We start from the raw sequence: 23359 nt of genomic DNA, 5'->3' as shown, positions 1-23359 counted from the left end.
TTTCATTTTCCTTGTTATATCTTTATGTATTTATTCATTTTGGTTACCATCTTTTCATGTACCTTCTTACTTTAATCTGCCATGCATGTAGAATTTTATATCACAACATGGGCGCGTCTTGCTCCCTGGACGCGTCTTAATGCCTTTAACTAATATCTTTTCCTGTTTATATCACAGATATGGCCTCACTCCCCAAAGGATTCACAATTGGGGCTTCCAAAAAACTAAGGGCAAGGAAACAGGCTCCTACAAAGGTGGATTCAAAAGCATAAACCCCAACTCGTATTGCAACTCCTTCTCCTCCTCCCAAGATAATCGACACCACTGTGCTAGACATTCCTGAAAGCCTGGAGGACGCGCCCTCAAAGCGTCAAAAGACTGTCCCTGATGACCAGTCTTTCGTTCTCAGATACCTGGGCGCATCCTCTGTTGGGGATTTCACAGAGGATGAAGTCAGAGGTTGGACTTTTAGAACAGAGCAGCAAACAGAGGAGGCCATGGTGAGGGCTGCAGCTGAGCTTCACCTGCATGCCAGGCAAAGTGCTAACATGGCCGCCAGGCTCAGGGCGCGTCTTGCTGTTACAGATACTGCGAAGAGCCAGGCTGAAGACAAAGTTAAATCTCTGGAAAAATACATTACCCTGCTTGCCCAAGAAAAAGATGCTGAGATCAAACGTCTGGAGGGGGAGAGGACGCGTCTAGAAACAGAAAAAGCTATTTTGGAAGGCAATGTCTCCTCAATAGAGAAGCAAATGGACAGCGTCATCGCCCTGAATTCCACCATGCAGCTGGAGCTTGACACCCTAAATGATGATAGGCTGCATGGATGGACAGAGGAGAAAAAGCTAGTTTACCAGCACGGCTTCCAAGCTGGGTTTGAAGAATGGTGCTCTGGGTTCATTGCCAACGACCCAGAGTATACATTCTCAAAGTTTGATGCAGATACCCAGATATGGGTAAATGATTTCAGGGTCAGGGCCGCGGACTCTATCAAGAATAAGAGGATTTTTCTAGGTTTAGAGGAAGAGGACGCGTCCCCTGATCCTGCTCCACTTCAGACTCAGCCTCCCCCTGCAGAAGACCAAGACAAGCCACAGGACGCGCCTCCTGCCTAGGACGCGTCCTATGTTTTACATGCACTTTACTTGAACTATTTTAAGGGTGCGGGCCCCTTGAAGCCTTGCAAATTGTAGTGTCTATTTTTGAACTTCATTCGCTTGTACTTCTTTATGAAGCCTCTTTGCCTTACCCATGCATATTTTTACTTTAGTATTCTATTTTGCCATTCATATAGACGCGTCTTATGTTTAGGACGCGTCAATTTTTACCATTACAAGTCAAGCGAATATCCGTTATGGGCGCGTCCTCTTAGTTGAACGCGTCTTTTTAAAAAAAAAAAAAATATACAAGCATGGCCTCATGTTATACCTGCGTATTTAATCAAGGCACAAAGCACAAGTGGGCGCGTCTTATTGTTTTGACGCGCCTCACCTTAGATCCAAAAATACATCATCCTTCAGGCAGGACGCGTCCGTAGCAAGGACTTTTTCTTTTTCAATTATGTTTTGTCAAAATTATAGTAACATTCAGCAACCAAGATAACTTGAGCGCGTCCTTGAAAATAGTACACTTCCTAGTTCCATTTTTCTTGAGTTTCATTATTCCTTTTGACAACCATTACTTCAGTTATCATTCGTATAAAGCTCTCATTTAGGGCGCACCCTATGTTTAGGACGCGTCATGCAACTAAGCAAACCAAGCAAATATCTTTTTGGAAATTTTCAAAATTTTATTTATTTATAATGCGTTCTGGTGTCAAAAGTGCACCAGTCCCACGGCTACTATGCTCTGTGGGGAAATTATTTCTAAAAAATGACCCTTCAACTAGTCCCAAGGTAAGTAGTACATGCACTACCCCCCTAGGCTAGGAGGAATTTATTTAATTCTAGCCTATAATCTGGGCATAACCCAAAATGATAAAAGAAATATGCAAGGGGCCAAAGCCACGCCTTACTGGTAATACTTTCGGAGATGTTCCGCATTCCAAGCTCGCGGAACTAGCTTCCCGTCCATATCTTTAAGGTGATAAGTCCCCTTCCACATGATGGACTTTATTTTGTACGGTCCTTCCCAATTAGCTCCAAACACTCCATGTAGGGGGTTCTTTGTATTGGGCATCACTTTCCTAAGTACCAAATCCCCCACCTTCAGCAATTGTCCTTTTACCTTCTTGTTATAATACCTTGCGGCGCGCTGCTGATACGCCGTTAGCCTTAGCTGAGAATTTTCCCTCGTCTCCTCTAAGAGATCTAAATGAAGCCTTTGATTAACCTCAGCATCTTCTTTCCCGTAACAATCTCTGCGAAGTGATCCCGATCCAACTTCCACGGGGACCATAGCTTCGTAGCCGTAAGTTAGCATAAACGGCGTTTCTCCCGTAGTAGATCGCGGCGTAGTGTTGTATGACCACATCACCTTCGGGAGTTCTTCAGGCCAATTCCCTTTACGTTCCTCCAGCTTGGTTTTGAGGGTATGCTTTATTATTTTGTTAACAGCTTCTGTTTGTCCATTGCTTTGAGGATGATAGACTGCCGCAAACTCCTTCTTGATTTTCAACTCCTCACATAGCTGTCGCAACTCCTTGCTATCAAACTGCTTTCCATTGTCGGAGACAAGCTTGTAAGGGATTCCAAATCTACATACAATTGAGTTGAAAACAAAATCTCTGATTTTCTTTGCGGTGATAGTAGCCAATGGCTTAGCTTCCGCCCATTTAGTAAAGTAATCGACCGCAACCACTGCATATTTGACGTCTCCTTTAGCTTTTGGCAATTCCCCGATAAGATCAATTCCCCACATGGCGAATGGCCACGGGCTTGCCATAGGCGTCAAGAGTGTCGCCGGCATAGACGAGTAGTTTGCAAAGCGCTGGCAGCGATCACATGCCCTGACGAAATTTGTAGCATCTTCTCTCATTGTGGGCCAATAATACCCTTGGCGCAAAACTTTCATTGCCAACAAACTACCCCCCGGATGATTGCCACAGATTCCTTCATGCACCTCTCTTAGGATGTAATTTCCTTCTTCTTCTTCAACACACCTAAGCAGAGGTTGGTTGAACCCTCTTTTGTACAGGACTTCATCGTATATCACGTATCTTGCAGCCTGATAGCGGAGTCGGCGAGCCATAAACTTATCCTCGGGGAGTGTTCCCTTGCGAATGTAAGCTAGAATGGGCGTCATCCATGTTTCCTTGGGAGCCTCATCCACTTGCATAGTTTCTACCTTTGGGATACTAGGAATCTCCTGGATTTCAAGGGGTATGGATCCTAACAACACAGCCTCTTGTTGCGACCCCATTTTTGCCAGAGCATCCGCATTACCGTTCTTCTCCCGCGGAACACATTCCAATCTAACTTCTTTGAACATTCCAATCAGGCGCTGTGTACATCTCAAGTATAATTCTGTTCGTGGGCCTCGCGCTTGAAATCCCCCGTTCACCTGATTCACTACCAACTCTGAGTCACTTCTTGCAATTAAGTTCCGCACCCCCATTTCCAAAGCGATTTTCAGGTCATTAATCAGCGCCTCATACTCCGCATCATTATTGGTTGCATAAAACTTGAAATGAATGGCGCTCATCAGATGGTGGCCTTCCGGAGATACAAGTACTATACCCGCACCCGCTCCTCCATGGTTAACCGCCCCATCCACATGCAAGATCCACCAAGGATGCGGAAACTCTTCCAAAGACTCCTCAGAATAAGGCGGATGCAGCATTACCAAAGCTTTATCATCTATTTCAGAATCAAATTCCAACAAGAAATCGGCTAAGGCTTGCCCTTTTATCGCTGTTCGAGGTACATATTCCAAATCAAACTGTCCCAACTCCACAGCCCATTTCAGCATTCTACCTGATGACTCTGATTTATGCAGAACCTGTCGCAGCGGGTACGCTGTACGAACTTCAATTCTATGGGCTTGAAAATACGGTCGCAATTTTCTTGACGCAAGAATTAGGGCGTAAACCAGTTTCTCCATGCTTGTGTAGCGAGTTTCAGCGTCGTGTAACCGCTTGCTCACGTAGTACACTGGTTATTGCTGCCCATCTTCTTCTCTTACCAGAACTGCACTAATCGAATATTCAGAATCTGCGAGGTACAGTATTAGAGACTCCCCATCCAACGGCTTTGACAACATGGGAGGGTTTCCCAGATGCTCCTTGATTCTTTTGAAAGCATCTTCACATTCTGGCGTCCATACAAAGTCTTTCCCATCTAATTTGATCGCCTTGAAAAATTCCTTGCATCTATCGGACGACTTGGAAACAAATCGATTTAACGCGGCGATTCTCCCAGTCAAACTCTGTACTTGTTTCACATTGGTGGGTGACTTCATATCCATCAATGCCTTGATCTTTGTGGGGTTGGCCTCAATTCCCCTGTGGTTGACAATGAACCCAAGAAACTTGCCCGACTCCACGCCGAACACACATTTTTGCGGGTTTAATTTCATACGAAACCTCCTCAGAATGTCAAACATTTCCATCAAGTGCTTGATGTGGTCACCCGCTACCTTGGACTTTACCAGCATATCATCCACATACACTTCCATAGTTCTTCCGATTTGATCCTTGAACATCATGTTTACCAACCGCTGGTAGGTCGCGCCAGCATTAATCAATCCAAACGGCATTCTTATGTAACAGTATAACCCCCTGTCAGTAATGAAAGATGAATGTTCTTAATCGGGGCCATACATCGGAATTTGATTGTAACCGGAGTATGCATCCATAAAACTCAACAACACGTGCCCCGCCGTTGCGTCAACCAACTGATCGATTCTTGGCAACGGGAAGCTGTCCTTTGGACAGGCCTTATTGAGATCTGTGAAATCCACACATGTTCTACACTTCCCGTTCGATTTCTTCACCAGTACCGGATTTGCAAGCCATTCGGGGTTGAAAGACTCTTTGATCAGCCCCACCTCCAACAACCGGTCCACTTCCTCTTTTAACGCTATTGCCCTTTCTCCACTTACCGGGCGGCGTTTCTGACGTATGCCTTTGCAATTCGGGAGGATATTCAAACGGTGACACATTACCTCCGGGTCGATTCCTATCATATCTGAATGACTCCATACGAAAACATCAAGATTTGCAATTAGAAAGCGGGCAAGACTTCCTCTCATCTCATCATCCAAATGGGATCCCACTTTCAAAACCCTGCTCGGATCATTTTTATCAACTGGAATAGATATTGTGTCTTCGGTCGGTCCCGTCTTTTCGGCGGGCATAAGGATCCTGGGATCCAAATCGAAATCAAAGTCCCGGGGGTCTTCCACTTCCACTTTCGCATCTGAGGGCGCGTCCTCGTTTGGAGAAGCATCAACCTCAATTTCATTCAAGGGCGTGTCCTTTTTTTGAGGAGCATCCACCTTGAGGTTATTCCCGAGACCTCGCAAAATCTCACTTCTTCCCTCCAACTTTTCCCCGTTAACTTCTTTCTGTATGATCGCCTCGGTATGGTTCACCACCACTTCCTCCACGCTACGGATCCTCGAAATACGTCCCCGCGTCAAAAAAGAGTTCCCAGAGACATTGGTTTCTTCCTTTCCGGGGCTTTCAACGAAGTAGTGGGCATGGACCTCTCCACTTGGTTTTGTATGAATATCTTCTACATCCTCAAATGGGAGACCTTTCCCTTCATACCTTCTTCTATGAAATTCCTTGACAGCCTTATGATAGCAGTCGCGTGACTCATACTGTGACCCTCTCAGACTACCAACCCCGTTTGGCATTGGGAACTTTATCATCAAGTGGTGTATCGAGGTTATCACCCTGAATGCTCTCAACCAAGGTCTGCCGACCAGCACATTGTGCGCGGAATCCTGATCTAGCACCTTGAAATCTATAATTTGGGTAACCGACAAGGCTCCTTCCCCGAGTGTGACGGGAAGCCTGACAGAACCCATAACTCTCACTGCTTCCCCAGTAAAGCCATAGACGTGCGCATCTTCGAAATACATGTCACTATCTGGGAAACCCAGCTTTTTGTAGGTGCTGTAGTACAAGATGTTTGTAGAACTCCCATTATCCAAGAAGACTCGATGTACGTTCATTGCCCCAATGAGCATGGTAATCACCAGCGCATCGTTGTGAGGATGATGCACCCACCTAGATTCTTTTTCTTTGAACGTAATATCAGCGGACTCCCCCTTAAAGACCTTCGGGGGTCTATCTTCCAAGCTGTGGATGTTGGTGAGCGGTGGATGTCGCGCTTCTCTCGCGTTTTTCTCCAGTGCTCGATTACTATCACCAACAAAAGGGTGTCCTCCAAAAATTGCCCTGATACTGCCAGCCCTCTGAAACTTGACCTCTGCTGTTTTTTCAACATCCTCCGCCCGCGGGGGCTGTTTTTCATCCTTACCCTTGTCATCAAGTCCCCTGCGTCGCTTCACCTTTTCAATCCATTCTCCTAGATATCCTGCCTTGATCAATTCCTCAATCTCATCCCGCAAGTGATGACACTCATGGGTGTCGTGGCCAGTAGACTCATGGTAGTCATAATATTTCTTCTTGTCTCTACTCTGCCAGGAAGTTAAACGGTCGGGCTTCTTGAAGATTCCTCTATCCTTATTTACCTCGAAGATATGATCAATGGACGCTGCCAGCGGTGTATAATTATTGACTCTTCTCTCGTAGTTCGATGGTGGGCTCCATTCTCTCCGCGAGCTCACAACATTTACCCTGTTAGGGCTTCTGGCATTTCGCCGATAATCTGGGCTCACGGATCTGTCCCTTCTCTTGGATCGCCCCTTGGAGTTATAGGCATTGTCATTCTTTTTTGTTTCTGCAAGCGACTGCTCGATTGCTTTGAACGACTCCGCCTGCGCAAGCACATCAGCCAACGACACTGGGTCCTTCCCTTGTAGGTGCTTCCAGAAATCCGTCCCCACACGCAACCCAGCTATAAGCAATATTTTCAATGTTTCATCAGTTGCGCCCCTCACCAAAGTAGATTCTGCGTTAAACCTCTTGAAATACGAAGTCAAACTTTCTCCTTCTTTTTGTTTCACATTAGCCAGTGTGGTAACAGGTGGTGTGTACTTCACCGCGGCTTGGAATTATGTCAAAAACAAAGTTTTCATCTGTTCCCAGGATGTAATTACACCTGGACCAAGTTTTTGGAACCACTGTTGAGCGCCTTCTCTGAAAGTGGCTGCCAAGAGACGGCATCGAGCCAAATCAGGTACTTGATATACATCCATTTCAATGTTAAAATGCCCCAAGAACTCCACAGGATCAGAGTTCCCGTGGAAACGCAAGTCATTGGTTGTGTTCCTGTATCCCGCGGGCAATTGCGCCTCCCTCACAACAGCAGCAAAAGGAGAAGGAGCTTGCGCAGTCGCCGTCACTCTTCCTCCCTCAAGATGGTTGAGCAACCTCTTGAGGTCGTTCACATTAAACGTCCCTACCCCAGGAATGGTTTGAATATTAGGTTGCTGGGGTTGCTCTGCGACTTGCTGAAATTCCCCTTGATTACCCCCCGGTGTGGCGGAGGATCTCGCCGCCCCTCGCCCCGAGGCTGCGGCGGTGGCACGTTACCATTTTGGTCCTGGATATTTTCCCGTACGCGAGGTTCATCTTGACCGCGTCGCGGAATTTCATCATTGTTCTGCATTCTCACTTGAATTCGCCCGCCGTCCTGGTCATGAGGACGCGCCCCAGACCCGTTACCAGTAACGCTGTGGGAAGCTACGGGAATAACGGCGGGGGCTTCTCCAGCGGAGTGCGCTCCACCTCTCCTACCATTGTAAGGGGCTTTTCCGTATTGATATCCCATTCTTCCTCGTCCATTCCTCTGATATCCCCGGTAGTAATTCCCGGGCCTTCCTCGCGGAGGGGCACGCTCGTGCTCGCGATGTCGCACCCCGTCATCCCTTTGGAATGCGGGGGGCACACGCGTCGTATCACGGGGCCTCGCTTCTCCGTCGTTTCCTTCCTTTTGCCATTCTACCAGCAACATCCTCAAATCGTCGTCCTCCAACCTTATGTCAAGCCTCCTTTTCAAGGCTGAAAGATCCCTTCCTCCCTCGTCTTGGTTTTGAGTGTTCTCCGCACGACGACGCTCGTCCATCGTACGTCCAGACCTATGCGGGTGTGGCACTACTTGGTTGCCCAGGCGAGGCCTTTCTCTGCCTTCAGTGTCCTCATCCGCAAGCTCCACAATAGGTTCTACATCATCTGAATACTCCAAACGCCGTGGAGTGATTCGGGGGTTTTCCCCGCTCCCTTGGGTATCTCCTTCAACTACAGGGGCTTTTCCCAAGGCATGACCATGACGGGGGAAACGACGACCTCTCCTCGTCTTTCGACGCTCCACCATGTTCAGTCTTGAGTTAAAACTGTTAAGAGTATCCCCCATACGATATAATTGCTCCAATATATCAGCGTTGCTGATGAGAACTGGAGGTGTCCCCCCTACGTCTGGAGCCCTTGGTGGATCCGCCATGTTTCTGGGAACGTAAGGTTCATGGCGAGTATAACGCCCTCCGCCTTCTCCTTCTGACCTACTGTCACTTCCATCATAAGAACTTCCATCACGATTATAAGACATCTTTTCCTCCCAAGATTGCGACCTTAATTAGCCCCCTCCTTCTAGCGCCAATTTGTTGACGGAGGAATCTTGTAACAACAAAGATTGAGGTTTCTCGCCGGAACTAAGATCTGTGACAGTGGTTCTTCGCCGGAAACTTAAGCGGTGTGTGGTTGATTGTGGTTGTTTTAGGCTGAGATTGATCAGGGTAAGTGGTGGCTCTCTTATCAGCTCTCAACTTCTTACCCTCTCAATGTGCCTACGTACCCTTTATATAGGGATCAAGCCTGACGCAGTTCTCATAGAACAAGAAGTCTAATGAGTTTAGACTTCTTACTCCTAAACCCGGTAGAAGCCTATCCGATATCCATCTTCTGCTAGCTTTAGGAATGTCCAACTATGAGGCCCAACCGCGAAGGCCCAAGGCTCGTCCGTAATCGTAGGACTTCACGGATAGTGCATCTCCCTGCGCAAGGATAACACTCCGCTACAGCTATCTCCCTTGATCTACGAATGCAGGTATAGCCACGGTTCACCTCAAGTGCCAGACGCGTCCCTGTCCCCCGAATGAGGATAACCCACCAGATAGCAGGACAGGTGATCTCAAGCTCTTGGGTGCAAAGTGCAGGATGACTCCAAAGTTCTCCAACGAGGACACCCGTTGAATACAAGAACAGAGCTCCCAAAGCACACACCAAAATTAACCCCGCATCCCCAACGAGGACACCCGTTGAATACAGGAGGAGGCCTTCAATCATCAGGCATACCCCTGGAGGCCTTCAAGCTTTTCACGGACATCCCCCTCCTTGACCGTCTCAAGGAGGGAATTCTTCAAAGAGTACCTGCAACAAATACATTAGTAAAAATAACCTCCATTGCTCCTCTCCATGCAAGCTTTGTCCTGAATTCAACATCAAAAGTATATAGATCAAACACAGGACGCGTCCTAACCCTTTGGGCGCGTCCTCAACTTCATAAATCCAAACCTGTTTCCTCATCAATCGTTCATTATAGCATTCAAAATCACAGGACACGTCCTAGAATCTAGGGCGCGTCTTCCTTTAAACCATCATGCACAGCGTTTCACCTCCTATGACGCGTCCTTGCTAAAGTAGGCGCGTCCATCACCATAAAATTTCATCTGCCAAGCACTTTCATAAACATTGACGCGTCCATAAAGCCTGGACGCGTCCTTCCTTGACCACGCACTCTTCTCGCCTCGTAACATATCCCTTCTCAGGTAGGCGCGTCCTTAATGTTTGGACGCGTCCTCACTTTCACAACGCAATACTGAGTTTGACTGTAATTAGCCCGCATTTAACCCGAGTCAATCCAATGCCAAATTTTTGATATAACACATTATTAGGAGATTTGTAAAAGAAATTCATGCATATTGAGATCATTGCAATAAAACTGAAAACATGGTATCTTAACTTCAGTTTTACAGTAAAATAAACGGAAGGTAAGAATAATTATTACATCACCTCTCCCTCATGTGTGTATATCAATATAAACAGTAAGCAAACAGAAAGCAAGACAGAGAGGGGATGGAGATGATTACATGTATCTTTATATTATTATCACTGTAAGTTACATATATATATATATATATGATTATCCTACGACGTCAACTTTGGTGGTGCAAGACAACAACCGCCGGAAAACCACATTCATGGCGGCGCAAGAAACTTCTTTAGCCCTTCTGAAAATTACAATGTTGCCCTGACCCTCACCGTAAACTTTCCTCGTCCGTCCACGAGACGAAACTCTTTCTTTGATCCGGGAAGCACATTTTCTTGCCTTTTGAGGCATACTTTCTTTCCTCGAAAATGTGTAGCTTCTCAAGTATATTTGTCTGCATGAAATACTATCCACAACCCTAGGATGACTCGGTCCATCCAAACGCCCATTTGTACTTACTGACCTAGTAAATGATCGTGTAGACGGATAATGAATATCCGTCACACGACCATTAGAACTGACCGACCTTACGAATTCCGCATCGGATTCGGGCCACTTGTAGAGGTTTACGTAGGTGGCTCGGACCGGAATCCAGGGATCATCAACACAATCTGGAATGCATGTTGATGCCATATGTTATGGCTTTTTTCTTGAGATTTATTTTGATAGTGGGGATATAGGCTTTTATGATAGAAATTAATTAGGAGAGCTTAAAATGCAAGAAAAGGTAGAGAGAGATAATGGTTTATCTAACAGGAGAGTTGAATATTTGTGTTGGATGGTTGTGGAAGGGAGTTGTGTATTCAATGGATTGGAATCAAGTGAGGATTAAAAAGAATGGCACATGATTAGTAATAGTACCACCCATGTGGATTATTGGATTTTACAAGTTAGCCAATTACTCATAAAGGTGACAATTTCGGTCCATACAAGTTGTAGATTTGAGCACCTTATTTAACTTTGGATCATTTATAAGTTGGATATTTAATTATATGGTTCTCCAATAAAGAAATTATGCACATTCTTCATATAAATTATATAAAAATTATATATATATATAATATTAGATTAGAATTTAGATAAATGAAAATCTGAAATGGAAATGAAATTGACAAAAACGTGTATGAAATGAAATGTATGATCAATTTGATTTATTTATCAAATCCTTATTATTTCACACAATCAAATTGCTAATTCATATCAATTTATAATTTCGATTTCCACTTATCAATCTCCTAAAAAATGCCATACAATATAGTAACGATTCTAGAATCCAGGCGAATGAGGGTGGCATGTGTGTAGATAATTGTCATACTTAACGATATTGAGCGAGTAAGAAGACCTCAAAAAGTATCTATGACGGCTTGTTAGCCGTACCGATATGGAAAGTCTTAACTTTACTGTTGTTATAGCCACTCAAGTGGTGCCAAATTAACAAACTTTTTTATATGGCAAATAACAAAAAACTATTTAATTGATAATTCAATTATACTAGTTGCGTCATCATAAAACCTATTACTCACCAAAGTTTGCTCTTGCTAACGTTGAATTTAAGGCCACACTTGGTAGTAATAATATGTAATCATCATACTTAATTTTTTTTTTATCATTTTGTCGAGTTTCGCTTTACAGACCAATAGGCGCCGAGCATTTTATAATTTTAAAATTAGATTAAGAATATAATTTGCATATAAGATATTGGAATTAAAAAACACATTTTTGGCATTTCCCTCATAAAATTGTTAGCCTGAAAAATATACAAGCAACAACGATATGTAATAATAAATTATATTAAAATATGATTAATGATTTGTATGTGAATTGTTAAATAGTATAAGATTATGTTCGGCTCTTCATCTATTATCTTAAAATTTTAGTGCGACTAATTACTTAATATGATATCAGAGCTCAGTTTAGGGAGGTACTCGAGTTCGAGTCTTTCCACCATCATTTATTTAATTTAAGTATTAGTTATTGGTATGAATATGGGAATTGATTGTATTTGTTGTTGTCAATCGTAGCGAAAAATATCGCATAATTGAGGGGGAGTGTTAAAAAGTATTACATTCTATTCGGGTCTTCCTCTATCATAAAATTTTAGTACGACAGGTTAATTAACAATCCGAGTGGGATGTCTTTTTGTATTGTCGATCTGAATATTCAAAAAAGTTGAATGTAGAGATAAACACGGAACTTCCGAGGCAACTTTTAAAAAAAAGGTTATATTGTTTTCATCGCCCGAGTGCACATCTTTGGAAAAAATTATAAAGACAAATTAAAATTAAGGATCAAATTTACACACACGTACCGCACTTCATGTAAATGGGGGACATCACTTGCTTGATAAATTTATATACTCATTCTTGCTCTGATTACGATTTCCGCTTTCCAAAGATCGGGAGAAACCAATTTGATTTTTGATTTTTGATTTTTGTATTCTATAAGCTACTGCTTCCGTGTCAAATTAATTATACACCTTTTGTTTTAAGGAATTTATGCTAACTTATCTTAAATTAGGTGAAAAAAATTAAATTGAATAAATATTTATAAGATAGACAGAGCTGTAAATGAGTCGATACGCTCACGAATAGTACAGTGTTGGGTTCTAAAAAAATTCAGCCCGAATTCGTTTCAATTTATAAACGAGTCGAATATGAATACAATTTTAAAGAGTTAAATCTCAAAATAGTCACTAAACTGAAAATCACATATCAAAAAAATAACTTAAGTTATCAGGTTCTCATTTGCACTATTCTAGTTGAAAATAATGACAAGACTGTTAGTCAAAACAGTTAGTCAAGATAGTTGACTGTTAGTAATGGTTGTTGACTTGATAAAAATTGTTTTATCATTATCTTTATTTATATAATTCACCAACATCAACATAAAATTAGTAAGACATTTTATTTATGAGGTGAAATGACTAATATGCCCTTATATGTAATATTTGTACATAATATCTAATCATCAAACCACTCAACCATATGTGTTAGTATTTATACACATATTATGTGAGTTTGTGTGTCCGGAAGAAGTAAAATTTTTGAATTGTATGAATTCAGATTAACTAATAACTTTTAACCATCTTTTTTTATATTTGTACTTTGTAATATATAATTATATAGAATAAATTAGTCATATATGGTATATAGTCAACTTACATATTTTTAAATTATTTAACTTCATGATATGATATAAGTAGTAATTATTCTCTATATATAGATAATTGTAATATACTAACTATATATTTATAATTATTTATTAAAATCAAATGTGATAATCATAAAAAAGGAGAATAAAATATTATATTTTAGTCATTTGGTCAAATTGACCGTAAAAAGCGAAAGAAGCCAACAATTATGAGATAGAAGGACCATTAAGTGTATCGATAAATATAACTATTTTTAGTTTTTATTTGGACTAATATATTTAAACTTATTTTGAGCTCAACATCGAATGTCACTCAATTTTTAAAAAATGATCAAAATTCATTCATTTTTTCTTAAATGGTGTCAGAGCCTTACCGAGCTAAATTTTTCTTTACTCTGGATTTAGTACATTCGTTTAATGGTTCGATAATGACATTATCCGAATGAAATTGGGTGTTTCTAACATTCTATATTCACATTAATTAGTGCGTTGGATGTCTTTATAATTTCAAGTCAATAAATAATGTATATCAAAGTTGTTACATTGATTTGTGGTGAGTTGCCAAGGATTTGACCCGATTATTAAAAAATACTCAAGACTTGGTCTCAATTTATCGCACTGTCGGGTAAAAATTTGGGTAGTGTTCAACAATTTTTTTCTCAATATCCATTTGGTTAGAAAAATATGCATTATTATCAAATTTTAAAATATGTGTATATGAGAATGTGATATTTTTAATTATGTTAAATTATAAATTAGTTGAGTTTTAAATTATAATTTATTTTATTCAGAATTATAAGAAGAAAATTAAATTTATATAATTATAAGAAAATGCTAACTATCAGTTTAATTTAAAATATATATTAGAATCTAACAATGTTAGACATTACCCTTTTAAAAAATAAGTAAATTGTAATTTTTTAATATAACAAACATTATATTTCTATTTAACCCTGCACAATTATTTAATTTGATACAGACTTATTTCATATTATAAAAACTTAAATCATATTATTTGTCATGAAAATTTATCAAAAACTATTTTTATTAAAGATTTGAAAATATTGTGTAACTAAATATGTATAAAATTACTTTAATATTTAGAACTACAATATATGAATACAGCTTATAAATTCACTCAATTATATGACTTGATTTGTTCCTTTTGATATATTTAAAGAATAATTAATAAATAATTGACATAAATTATTCTATAAATTCTTTCATTGAGATCTAAAAGGATGATATATTTATGATCTTAAACTAATATTTATGACACTTTAAACGAATTTAGAAAATTTTATTTATAAAAATGACATATATTATTATTAAGTTAGTATATGAAATAAGTTGAAATAATTTACGAGCAAGACTAATCCCAATTAAAATGACGCTACAATAAATTTTTAATCAATTCGAGGACTTCCCATAACACAACATATAAATACATCATGAATTAACGATAAACATACATATATTTGTTAATGACACACTTCCGTCGTATAATAACAACATAGTATTGACATTTTAACACTCATATATTATCAATTTATACACAACAAGTTTCAATCAATTTACAGTACCTATATATATTGAAACTACATAAATTACGATTAATATTAACAATCTTTAATTCAAGATCATTGAAAACCAACAAAATTGTCATTGTCGGAATCATTAAAGCCTAGAAAAAGGAAATTGTAAATATCGCATGATATACCATCACTTAATAGACTAAATAATGATTGAGCATAAGCTGCTTTCACTAATATTTGATGTATACTTTATTTAAATTATTAGGGACTGTACAATTCATTTATTAACATCATTACAAGAAAAAATGATAGTAGACAACAGCTCCAAACAAATGTTCAAAATTGATTTCACGGTTTTAGTAAAAAGTCCATGGTTTTCATATTGAATTCGGACTGATGCGAAAAATAATATAATACATCATTTCTAAATAAATAACTGATATGAAAAATAAGGAGCGATATTAATTGACTGATAGAATAACGCTATATAGATAGAAAAGATGTCTTATACACACCAAGACATCAGTTTTTGTCTGATTAAAAAACTCAGATTATCCATAAGGAAAGTGATTTAATATCATAAAAAAATATATGTGTGTGTTTGTGTTTTGACAGAGTCGATAGAAAAATTAAAATGATAAAAAAGATTTGAGAGAAAGAGAGACATAGTAGAATTTAGAAAAAATATGGAGGGGGGAATAAAACCCGATGTCCAATAGTTAAATAGATATCGGGCAAAAGTGATGTCTAAGAAAAATATAAAAATAAGTTTTTTCGTAAAAACTGATGTTTATAAGTTCATTAGACATCGGTACATGATGATGTCCAAGATGTGCATATACATCAATTTATTTGCTAGAAAATTTATATCTAAGAGCTAATTAGACATCAGTTGTAGTCTTGTAGAAAATTATTTGATGTTATACAACATGTTATACATCATTTTCAAAGAAAGAAACGACGTGTATGTAAAAAATCAGTTAGTGTGTTATATGTTTTCTAGAATATAATGCAAGTAACTTGCTTAGAAAATTAATTTTATTGACATATGTTATAAAAAATTATAGTATAGACATCCCAATTCAAGTTATAACTGATGTGTATTTAAGTACAAACATCAGCTTCTAACATAGAAAAATTTGTCATCATTGGAATCATGAAAGCCTAGAAAAAAGAAACTGTAACATAACATGATATACCATCACTCAACAGGCTAGAAAATGGTTGAGAATAAGTTGGTTTCACTGACATATTTCGTAAACTTTTTTTTAAATTATTAGGGACTATTCTACGAAAAATGTCAATAGATAACGAATTGAAACAGATGTCCAAAATGTTCAAAATTAATGTCTTTGTGTACTTAAAAGTCGCTTTTTTTACATCAATTTTGGACCGATGTAAAAGACGATATAATATACTGTTTCTAGATAAATAACCAATATATTAGATATACTAAGATATCATTTAGTAACCGATGTGAAAACAAGAAATATAATCAATTGACATATACAACAATGCTTCTGTAAATAGAAAAGACATGTCATACACGCTAAGACATTAGTTATTATCTGATTTAAAAAACTCAGGTTACCAATAAATAAAGCGATGTAATATCTTAAAAATATATATGGGTGTGTTTGTATTTTGAGAGAGCCAAGAGAAATAAAGAAGATGATACAAGAGATTTGAGAGAGAGACGAAGGAGAACTGGGGGAAAATGGGGGAGGTTATAATTTTTTTAAGAAGGAATGTTTTTATCACAAAGGGGGGAAACTGTCTACGATTTTTTTTTTATTTTTTTAGAAAATAGTTTGGACATCAGTTTTGTTTACAACTGATGTTTTCAAATTTATCGATGTTAAAAAATATCTTTAATATCTGTTATTTTTTACAGCGATGTATATGGTATAATGTCTATTGACTATTTTATTGTAGTGCAAAACCTATAAAAACTAAAAATTCAGAAATTAAACGGTCTCTGTTCCGAAACATTGCTAGATAATGACCCGTGTCTCGCATGATTTAATATGCTAGTTATCATTTACTGGTGGACATACTTCTATTACATGAAATCTCAAGTGGAGTCCAAATAAGCTAATGTTATTACACAAAACCATACATACATACATATAAGTCGCTGCTTGTATCTCGAATTTAAATTTTTAAGAAGATTTCCAACACCTTTATCTTTTATAAGATCTCGTATGGATCAAATTGCCAGCCAATAACTCATACATTTGTCGTGTGTTTTTATAATTTTTTTCCCATTTTGATTTATCGTGAGTATCAATTTTCTATTTAATTTTTATTTTTAGATTAAAATATGTCTTTCTCATTTTTCTTAAAGTTCACTGTAATTTTTTAGGTATTTTCATAATTTATTTAACAATTTTTTTGATTTTTTATAACTTTAAAGTAAATAATTATGATTTAAAATAACAAATTAAATGTTAATTATTTTAAAAAAAGATATTTTTAAATATTTTAATAGAAGCACTAAGATTTTTTAATTTACATATAAATTTTTAAAAATATGTCTTTATTTATTTTTAAATATTTTGTTATGCCTTTTTTAAAAAATAAATTTTATTTTAAAATTATCAAATTCGATTATTTTTAAAATAAAATTTAAATTTTTCTATAAATTTTAAAAGACAGGTTTATATTTATAAAATGCAAAGAGTTTATTTAATATAAAATTTGTACAAAAGAATATTTGCTTATAATGATTCAATTAGCAAAATTTGTGACTAATTTTAGAAATTTAAAAGAATGCTTTTAATTTTGAAGTAAAGAATTTATTTGATTAAAGAATGAAAATAGTTTTGACCGTTAGACTCGGAAGAACCATCCACGCGTTCCGGGTTCTCTCCAATTACTAGTTTCATTACGGTCAACACATTTCTGTCGAGTTAACAACGCTGACTAACGGGACTGTCATTAATCTTATTTAAAGTGGTGTAAATGAGATGCCGATAACTATAGTCCGTTTTCTGATATATGTTCTTTAGTTTAGTGAGTACATTCTAAATATACCGAACTTGAGCACTACATAAACAAAAGTTCGATTACAATATTCGTGTGTCAATTCGTAAGTAATATTCGTTAATATACTTGTTAAAATAAATTTTGAATAAGTACATGAATTAGTAGTATATATGCTCGTAAAAATAAAAGATATCGTGACACAATATTTGGTTAATAATTGTGTGTACATAATTCTATGAATATATTTACCATTTATTTAATCCATTTATTATATTTATATTTATATTTATATAATTTAAATTATAATACATGTTCGATGATAAATGTATAACTATTTTACATAGTTTATGTTCATGTATTCAATTAGTATGGACTATCTATCATTATTTAAATAGAAATATCATAATTAAATCAAAATAAGATTGTTACATACTCAAATTTATTTGTTTATTTTTTATAGTTTTTTAAAAAAACAATATTTTTTAAAATATGAATAAGTGAAATTTTTGCAAAATTTGAAAAGTTTGAGAACAATTTTTTAAACTAAATTGTTTGTGATTTAAAGTTCGTGAACAATATTCGTGAGTCGTTCGTTAAGTCATAGTTCGTGAGTTGATCGCGAATAATTATTTTCTTAATGAATTGATATACGAACAAAAAATTTGATTCGGTAAAAGTTCAAGATCGAATTCGAGTTAAAACATTAACACTTAAGAGTTCGACTTAATTCGGCTCATTTACACCCCTAAAGCTACTTATAACTTATAAGTCCGCAACAGTTTATCGACGAGTGTTTGTTAACCCAATTTATAAGTCAAATTTATAACTTATAAGTTTACAAGTTGAATGTTGCTAAAGACATATTTTTTTCTCAATTTATTTTGATTTTTAACCTTTTTATTAACTTTATTTTTTTTTAAAATGTTAATCTAATTTGAAATTCATGAACTAAAATAATTATATTTAAAAATTATTTATTTTAATTAATTTAAGTAAAAAAAAATTTAACTTATAAATATAATTATCCAAATATTAATATGACTTTATATGTATTTATCTACTTATAAAGTCACTTGTTAATTTTAATTAATTTGTGACCGGAGAATTTAGGTATTCCTCCGTATTGTAAAGTCGATTAGTTTGACACTCTTACTAGGAATATGACTGAGGTGTGTTTGGTACTGCAACAAGGTATTTTTGGTATTGCTGTTGCAGAGTTTTTTTGGTAAAATTTAAAAGTTGCCCCATGCTTTTAGAAAAAGCTGCTGTTGCAGGAATTAGATGCTAATTTCACAATCAAACCTTGTCAAAAACATCATTATTTTTACGTATCAAAAAAATTACTAAACAGTCATCTGATTTTTTTTCTAACACAACAATTTTTAACGGTAATCCCACACGGAGCCTATGTTAATTTGATCATTATTTAGAAGATTTGTGCAGCTTTAACCGATGAAACCAACAGCAATTAATGTGCCATTTGTCCCTTCAACAGTCTGTACTACAATTGTGGTGCCATTTGTAAAGTTGAACAAGTTGACGTATGATAATGATGTGAATTAGACTCTTAGTTTACGGGGTTCACATGATCAGGATATATGAGGATCAAGAGACCATCCCATCTTTGATGTTGTTACAGGTTCATAAGTTCTGTTGTTATGGGTGATATATTACTTGGTTAAGATAGTTTAATCATATAGCCAAGTCAATTGTATTGCAAATTTGCAATAGAAGTTTACCCAGCTCAGAGACCATCAGATACACATTTTGCTGTACTACTTAAGCTAAACAAGGTGACAGAAAGTCAGAAACTGCACAACAAAACAACTACTATTTTTGAAACAGCCCACTGCAGGGAACAACTCTACACTCATGGACCTTATCATGCAACGACATTCCCTCACCTTATAGCCTAGGACATTCTGATAAGGTTGGAATACATTAGTTGCACTCTTATCTGCTTATATTATTAGTCCTAGGTTCTATATCCAGACAGCTGATAGAGCTACTTGATATTACCTCCACAGTGCGAGCACTTAAATATCTAAGCCTGTATAGCATGCATCTTGAATAAGTTACCTACCCTCGGACTTCACCAGTTGAGAGAACACTTTGCTCACCGATACGTCTGAAAGATCATCATCCGTAGCAGACATTTCATGCTGCCCAGCTGATGTGGTGGAAATGATATGACTGAAGTTGTTGACCTGAGGAGACAGGTCACGGATGATATTGGTACTGTTTTCTTCAGGATCGTTATGAAGAACTGCCTCCTGAAGTTGAAGTGCATACTCCAGATTCCAAAGGACATCTCCCATAGAGGGCCGATCAACACCAAAATCAGCTAAACATTTTTCTGCAGTTTCTGCAAACTTTCTAAGAGAATCTGGTTTGATTTTCCCTGCAAGATTGGGATCTATAATCTGATCCAACTGTCCTCGCTTCTGCCACTTCATTGCCCATTCAGCTAAGTTGACCATCTCCCTAGGAAGTGATGGATCTATAACAGGCCTTGCACAGAGGACTTCAAACAGAACAACACCAAAAGAGTACACATCAGATTTTTCTGTGAGCTGTTGCCTTCTAAAATACTCGGGATCAAGGTACCCAAAACTACCTTTCACAGCTGTACTCACGTGGGTTTGATCGATCTCAGGTCCTGCTTTTGATAGACCAAAATCAGCAACCTTGGCCAAAAATGTCTCATCAAGCAATATGTTTGCAGACTTAACATCACGATGAATAACTGCTTTGGCATATCCAGTGTGAAGGTAGTGAAGGCCTCTGGCTGATCCAATACATATCTCGAGCCTCTCTTTCCAGCCCAAGCTAGGAAGACCAGAGCCATACAGATGACTCTTTAGAGTTCCATTCTCCATGTACTCATATATCAGAATCATCTCACTCTTTTCATCACAGTACCCAATCAAGGAAACAAGATGACGATGACGAAATTGAGATAACATTTCAATTTCTGTTCGGAATTCCGCAAAACCTTGTTGGGACTTGGGATTACCCCTTTTAACTGCTACTTTTGTGCCATCACTGAACTCTCCCTTGTAAACCTTTCCAAAACCACCAATCCCAATAACCCAGCTTTCGTCGAAATTATTTGTTGCCTCCTGAACTGCCGCAAACGGACACCTATATCCAATGTTTGAGCCGGCACTAGTAGTTGTTTTGTGAGAATATTTACTTCCCATTGTGTAGGAGGCATTTTGAGACAGAGGGACCCATGTTTTTGAGTGATGAAGTCGTTCCAGTCTTCTTTTTCTGCGAATATAAAACAAGAGTCCCACAATCAACAAGACAATTGCAACTCCTACTACTACACCAACTATTACTCCAACGTTCGACTTTGATCCTGATCCTGAAGATGGCACAGTGGCCATCCCACCAAGGCTTCCCAAAGAATTATTTATCTTCATTATCTCTAGCCCATTAAGGATTGCATCAGGATAAGCATTCTTTACGGGAGATGGACCAATACTAACACGAAGCTTGCCACTAGATATTGTTGAAGTAACAAAATCCATATATATGGCAGTCGCCAGAAAATTAAGATTTCTAGTGGTCAGATCCAAGTCGGGCAGAACATCCGATGAATCAAGGTAAACGTTGAAGTAGATCTGAGAAGGACCATCACTTACAATATCACAAAAATGAAAGCGTACAAAATACTGAAACCCGTGATCAACAGGGAAATCCCATGTAACATTAAAACTGCTGTTGGGGTCATCTTCAGATTTCATCTTTGTCACAGTACCATAAACAGTTTTTGGAGCAATATCCGCCGTGGCTCCTCCAGGAGGGTACCTGACAGAATCAATCTTTGATACATTCTCAGCAAGATTTTGTTCCAAAAGAAACCTTGTGTCAGGAACCCAAGTTCGCCCCAACGTATCATTTTTAGATGTAACTAATGGCCCTCCCATATTTACCCTTGCAACAGTCTCCAACGCTTGCGTCAACAGACCATTAGACTTTACCGCAGGGTTGACATTTTGGGCATCATCAGTAATTAGAAAATCCGGGGCAGAAACAACTTCTAGTGCATTCAAGAACGCAAACGAATTCACGGAAGGCGACAGAGTTATCACAAGGGAACCAGAAGTTATATTCACCAAAAACTCTTTCTTAACAACAGAACTAATCTTAAAATCACTAAGCAACACATGGTTTGGAATCGAAACTGAAAACTCTGCTGAATTTGGATTGTAACTGTCATAAACAAATGGCGAAAAATAAAGCCTAATCCAAACCCTCCCCTTCTGGCTAATCAAAAACGTATACTTGGAATCTTTAGTAAAAATTCTAGCATTCTTATAAAGACCAGTTTCATCTGATTGTGGGATAGAATTTGAACTAGTAGTGCCTAAAATATTATCAGGACTTGAAAGGTACTTTGAAGCTAATTTATCAGCAAGATAAACTTGACTACCAATTGTAACATTTGTAGTTGATCCACAGTTTATATAATACTTATCAGCAGGAACAAATCCACAAGAAAAGCAAGCAAAATAAAATAACAAACAAGAAGCCCATATAAAAAACTTGAACATAAAAGTAATAATCATTTTAGGAGATTATAAAGCTATAAAGATGAAATCTTTGAGCTAAATAGAGCTAAAAGGTGAGATTTTGATGCAAGAATTAGTAATATTCGAGCAAAAACACTAGAAATAAAGATTACCCTTCAAAGATATGTGAATAAAGAAGAGAAAGATTACACCTTTTGATCATTTCAGCTGAAATAGAGAAGAGTGAACATAGATATGGATCAGACCAAAAAAATGAAGGGGGGTTTTGAATTTAATATTGAGTATTGAATGCATTGATTGTGTGTATATGTTATGTATAGCAAGGTGCACACTTTGAAAATTGAGAACTAGGACTGCCACACTGTGCTTAAACTATGGTCTATTTTTTGGAGTTATTACTTGATAAAATAAACAAAATGGGACACATCACACGTACAGTCAAAATTTGACAAATGCTTATTTTTAGAATAAAAGGAATTATTTTTTTATTATTTTTTTTATCAAATATTAAAATCATAAAAGTTATGTAATGGGTCGATAAATCTTATATATTTAATAGAACTCTAATTAAATTATTAGTTTAAAACCCGTGCCATGCACAATGTCTTTATGAATCAATTACTTTTAATTTTATTTTAATTCAATTAAATATTATATTAGTTTAGCCAGATAAATATTATATACTGTTTTGTTCTAATTTGATATCGACCAATGATTTATATTTTGATTTTAATTTTATAATATGCCTATTCAATTGTACAACTTTTTAGTCGGATCAATTGTATTTATTATTTTATTTTAACCAGAGATCTATTATACTAGTTCAACAAAATCTCACTAATAACATTTAGTTTTTTTAATTTTATTTAGTCCGAATCAATAATATAATTTTATTTTACCAGAGATTAATAATGTATATCATTTTGGTTAATCGCGAAACCATTATACCGAAAACGACGAATTATATTGCTTGATTAATAATATTAAAATAATAATTGATAAAAGTAGAGAGACAAAATAAAGAACTAGGGTTTTATTATAATACTTAATAATCAGGATACATGTCTCAATGTTTATATAATAAACT

The 23359-nt window shown here is 37.1% G+C and overlaps 3 protein-coding genes across 3 annotated transcripts; all 3 read right to left on the bottom strand.

Annotated features, from left to right (window-relative positions):
- Positions 1 to 1945: 1945 nt before the first annotated feature.
- Positions 1946 to 3780, bottom strand: LOC141688773 (uncharacterized). The gene is made up of 2 exons (XM_074492899.1): positions 2704 to 3780; positions 1946 to 1957 (listed from the first exon to the last, which is right to left on the bottom strand). The coding sequence occupies exons 1-2, from the start codon at positions 3778 to 3780 to the stop codon at positions 1946 to 1948; spliced, it is 1089 nt and encodes a 362-aa protein (XP_074349000.1).
- A 6225-nt stretch (positions 3781 to 10005) lies between these two features.
- On the bottom strand, positions 10006 to 10867 carry LOC141705912 (uncharacterized). Its single transcript, XM_074508778.1, has one exon. The coding sequence runs from the start codon at positions 10689 to 10691 to the stop codon at positions 10212 to 10214; it is 480 nt and encodes a 159-aa protein (XP_074364879.1). The 5' UTR covers positions 10692 to 10867; the 3' UTR covers positions 10006 to 10211.
- Positions 10868 to 19543: 8676 nt separating this feature from the next.
- Positions 19544 to 22629, bottom strand: LOC141707318 (receptor-like protein kinase HERK 1). Its single transcript, XM_074510408.1, has one exon. The coding sequence runs from the start codon at positions 22306 to 22308 to the stop codon at positions 19807 to 19809; it is 2502 nt and encodes an 833-aa protein (XP_074366509.1). The 5' UTR covers positions 22309 to 22629; the 3' UTR covers positions 19544 to 19806.
- Positions 22630 to 23359: the final 730 nt, after the last annotated feature.

The sequence above is a fragment of the Apium graveolens genome, chromosome 2 (genome assembly GCF_009905375.1).
Source record: "Apium graveolens cultivar Ventura chromosome 2, ASM990537v1, whole genome shotgun sequence".
Taxonomy (NCBI): Eukaryota; Viridiplantae; Streptophyta; class Magnoliopsida; order Apiales; family Apiaceae; genus Apium; species Apium graveolens.
The sequence above is the reverse complement of the archived record's forward strand: the minus strand, read 5'-3'. Positions and strand labels throughout refer to the sequence as shown.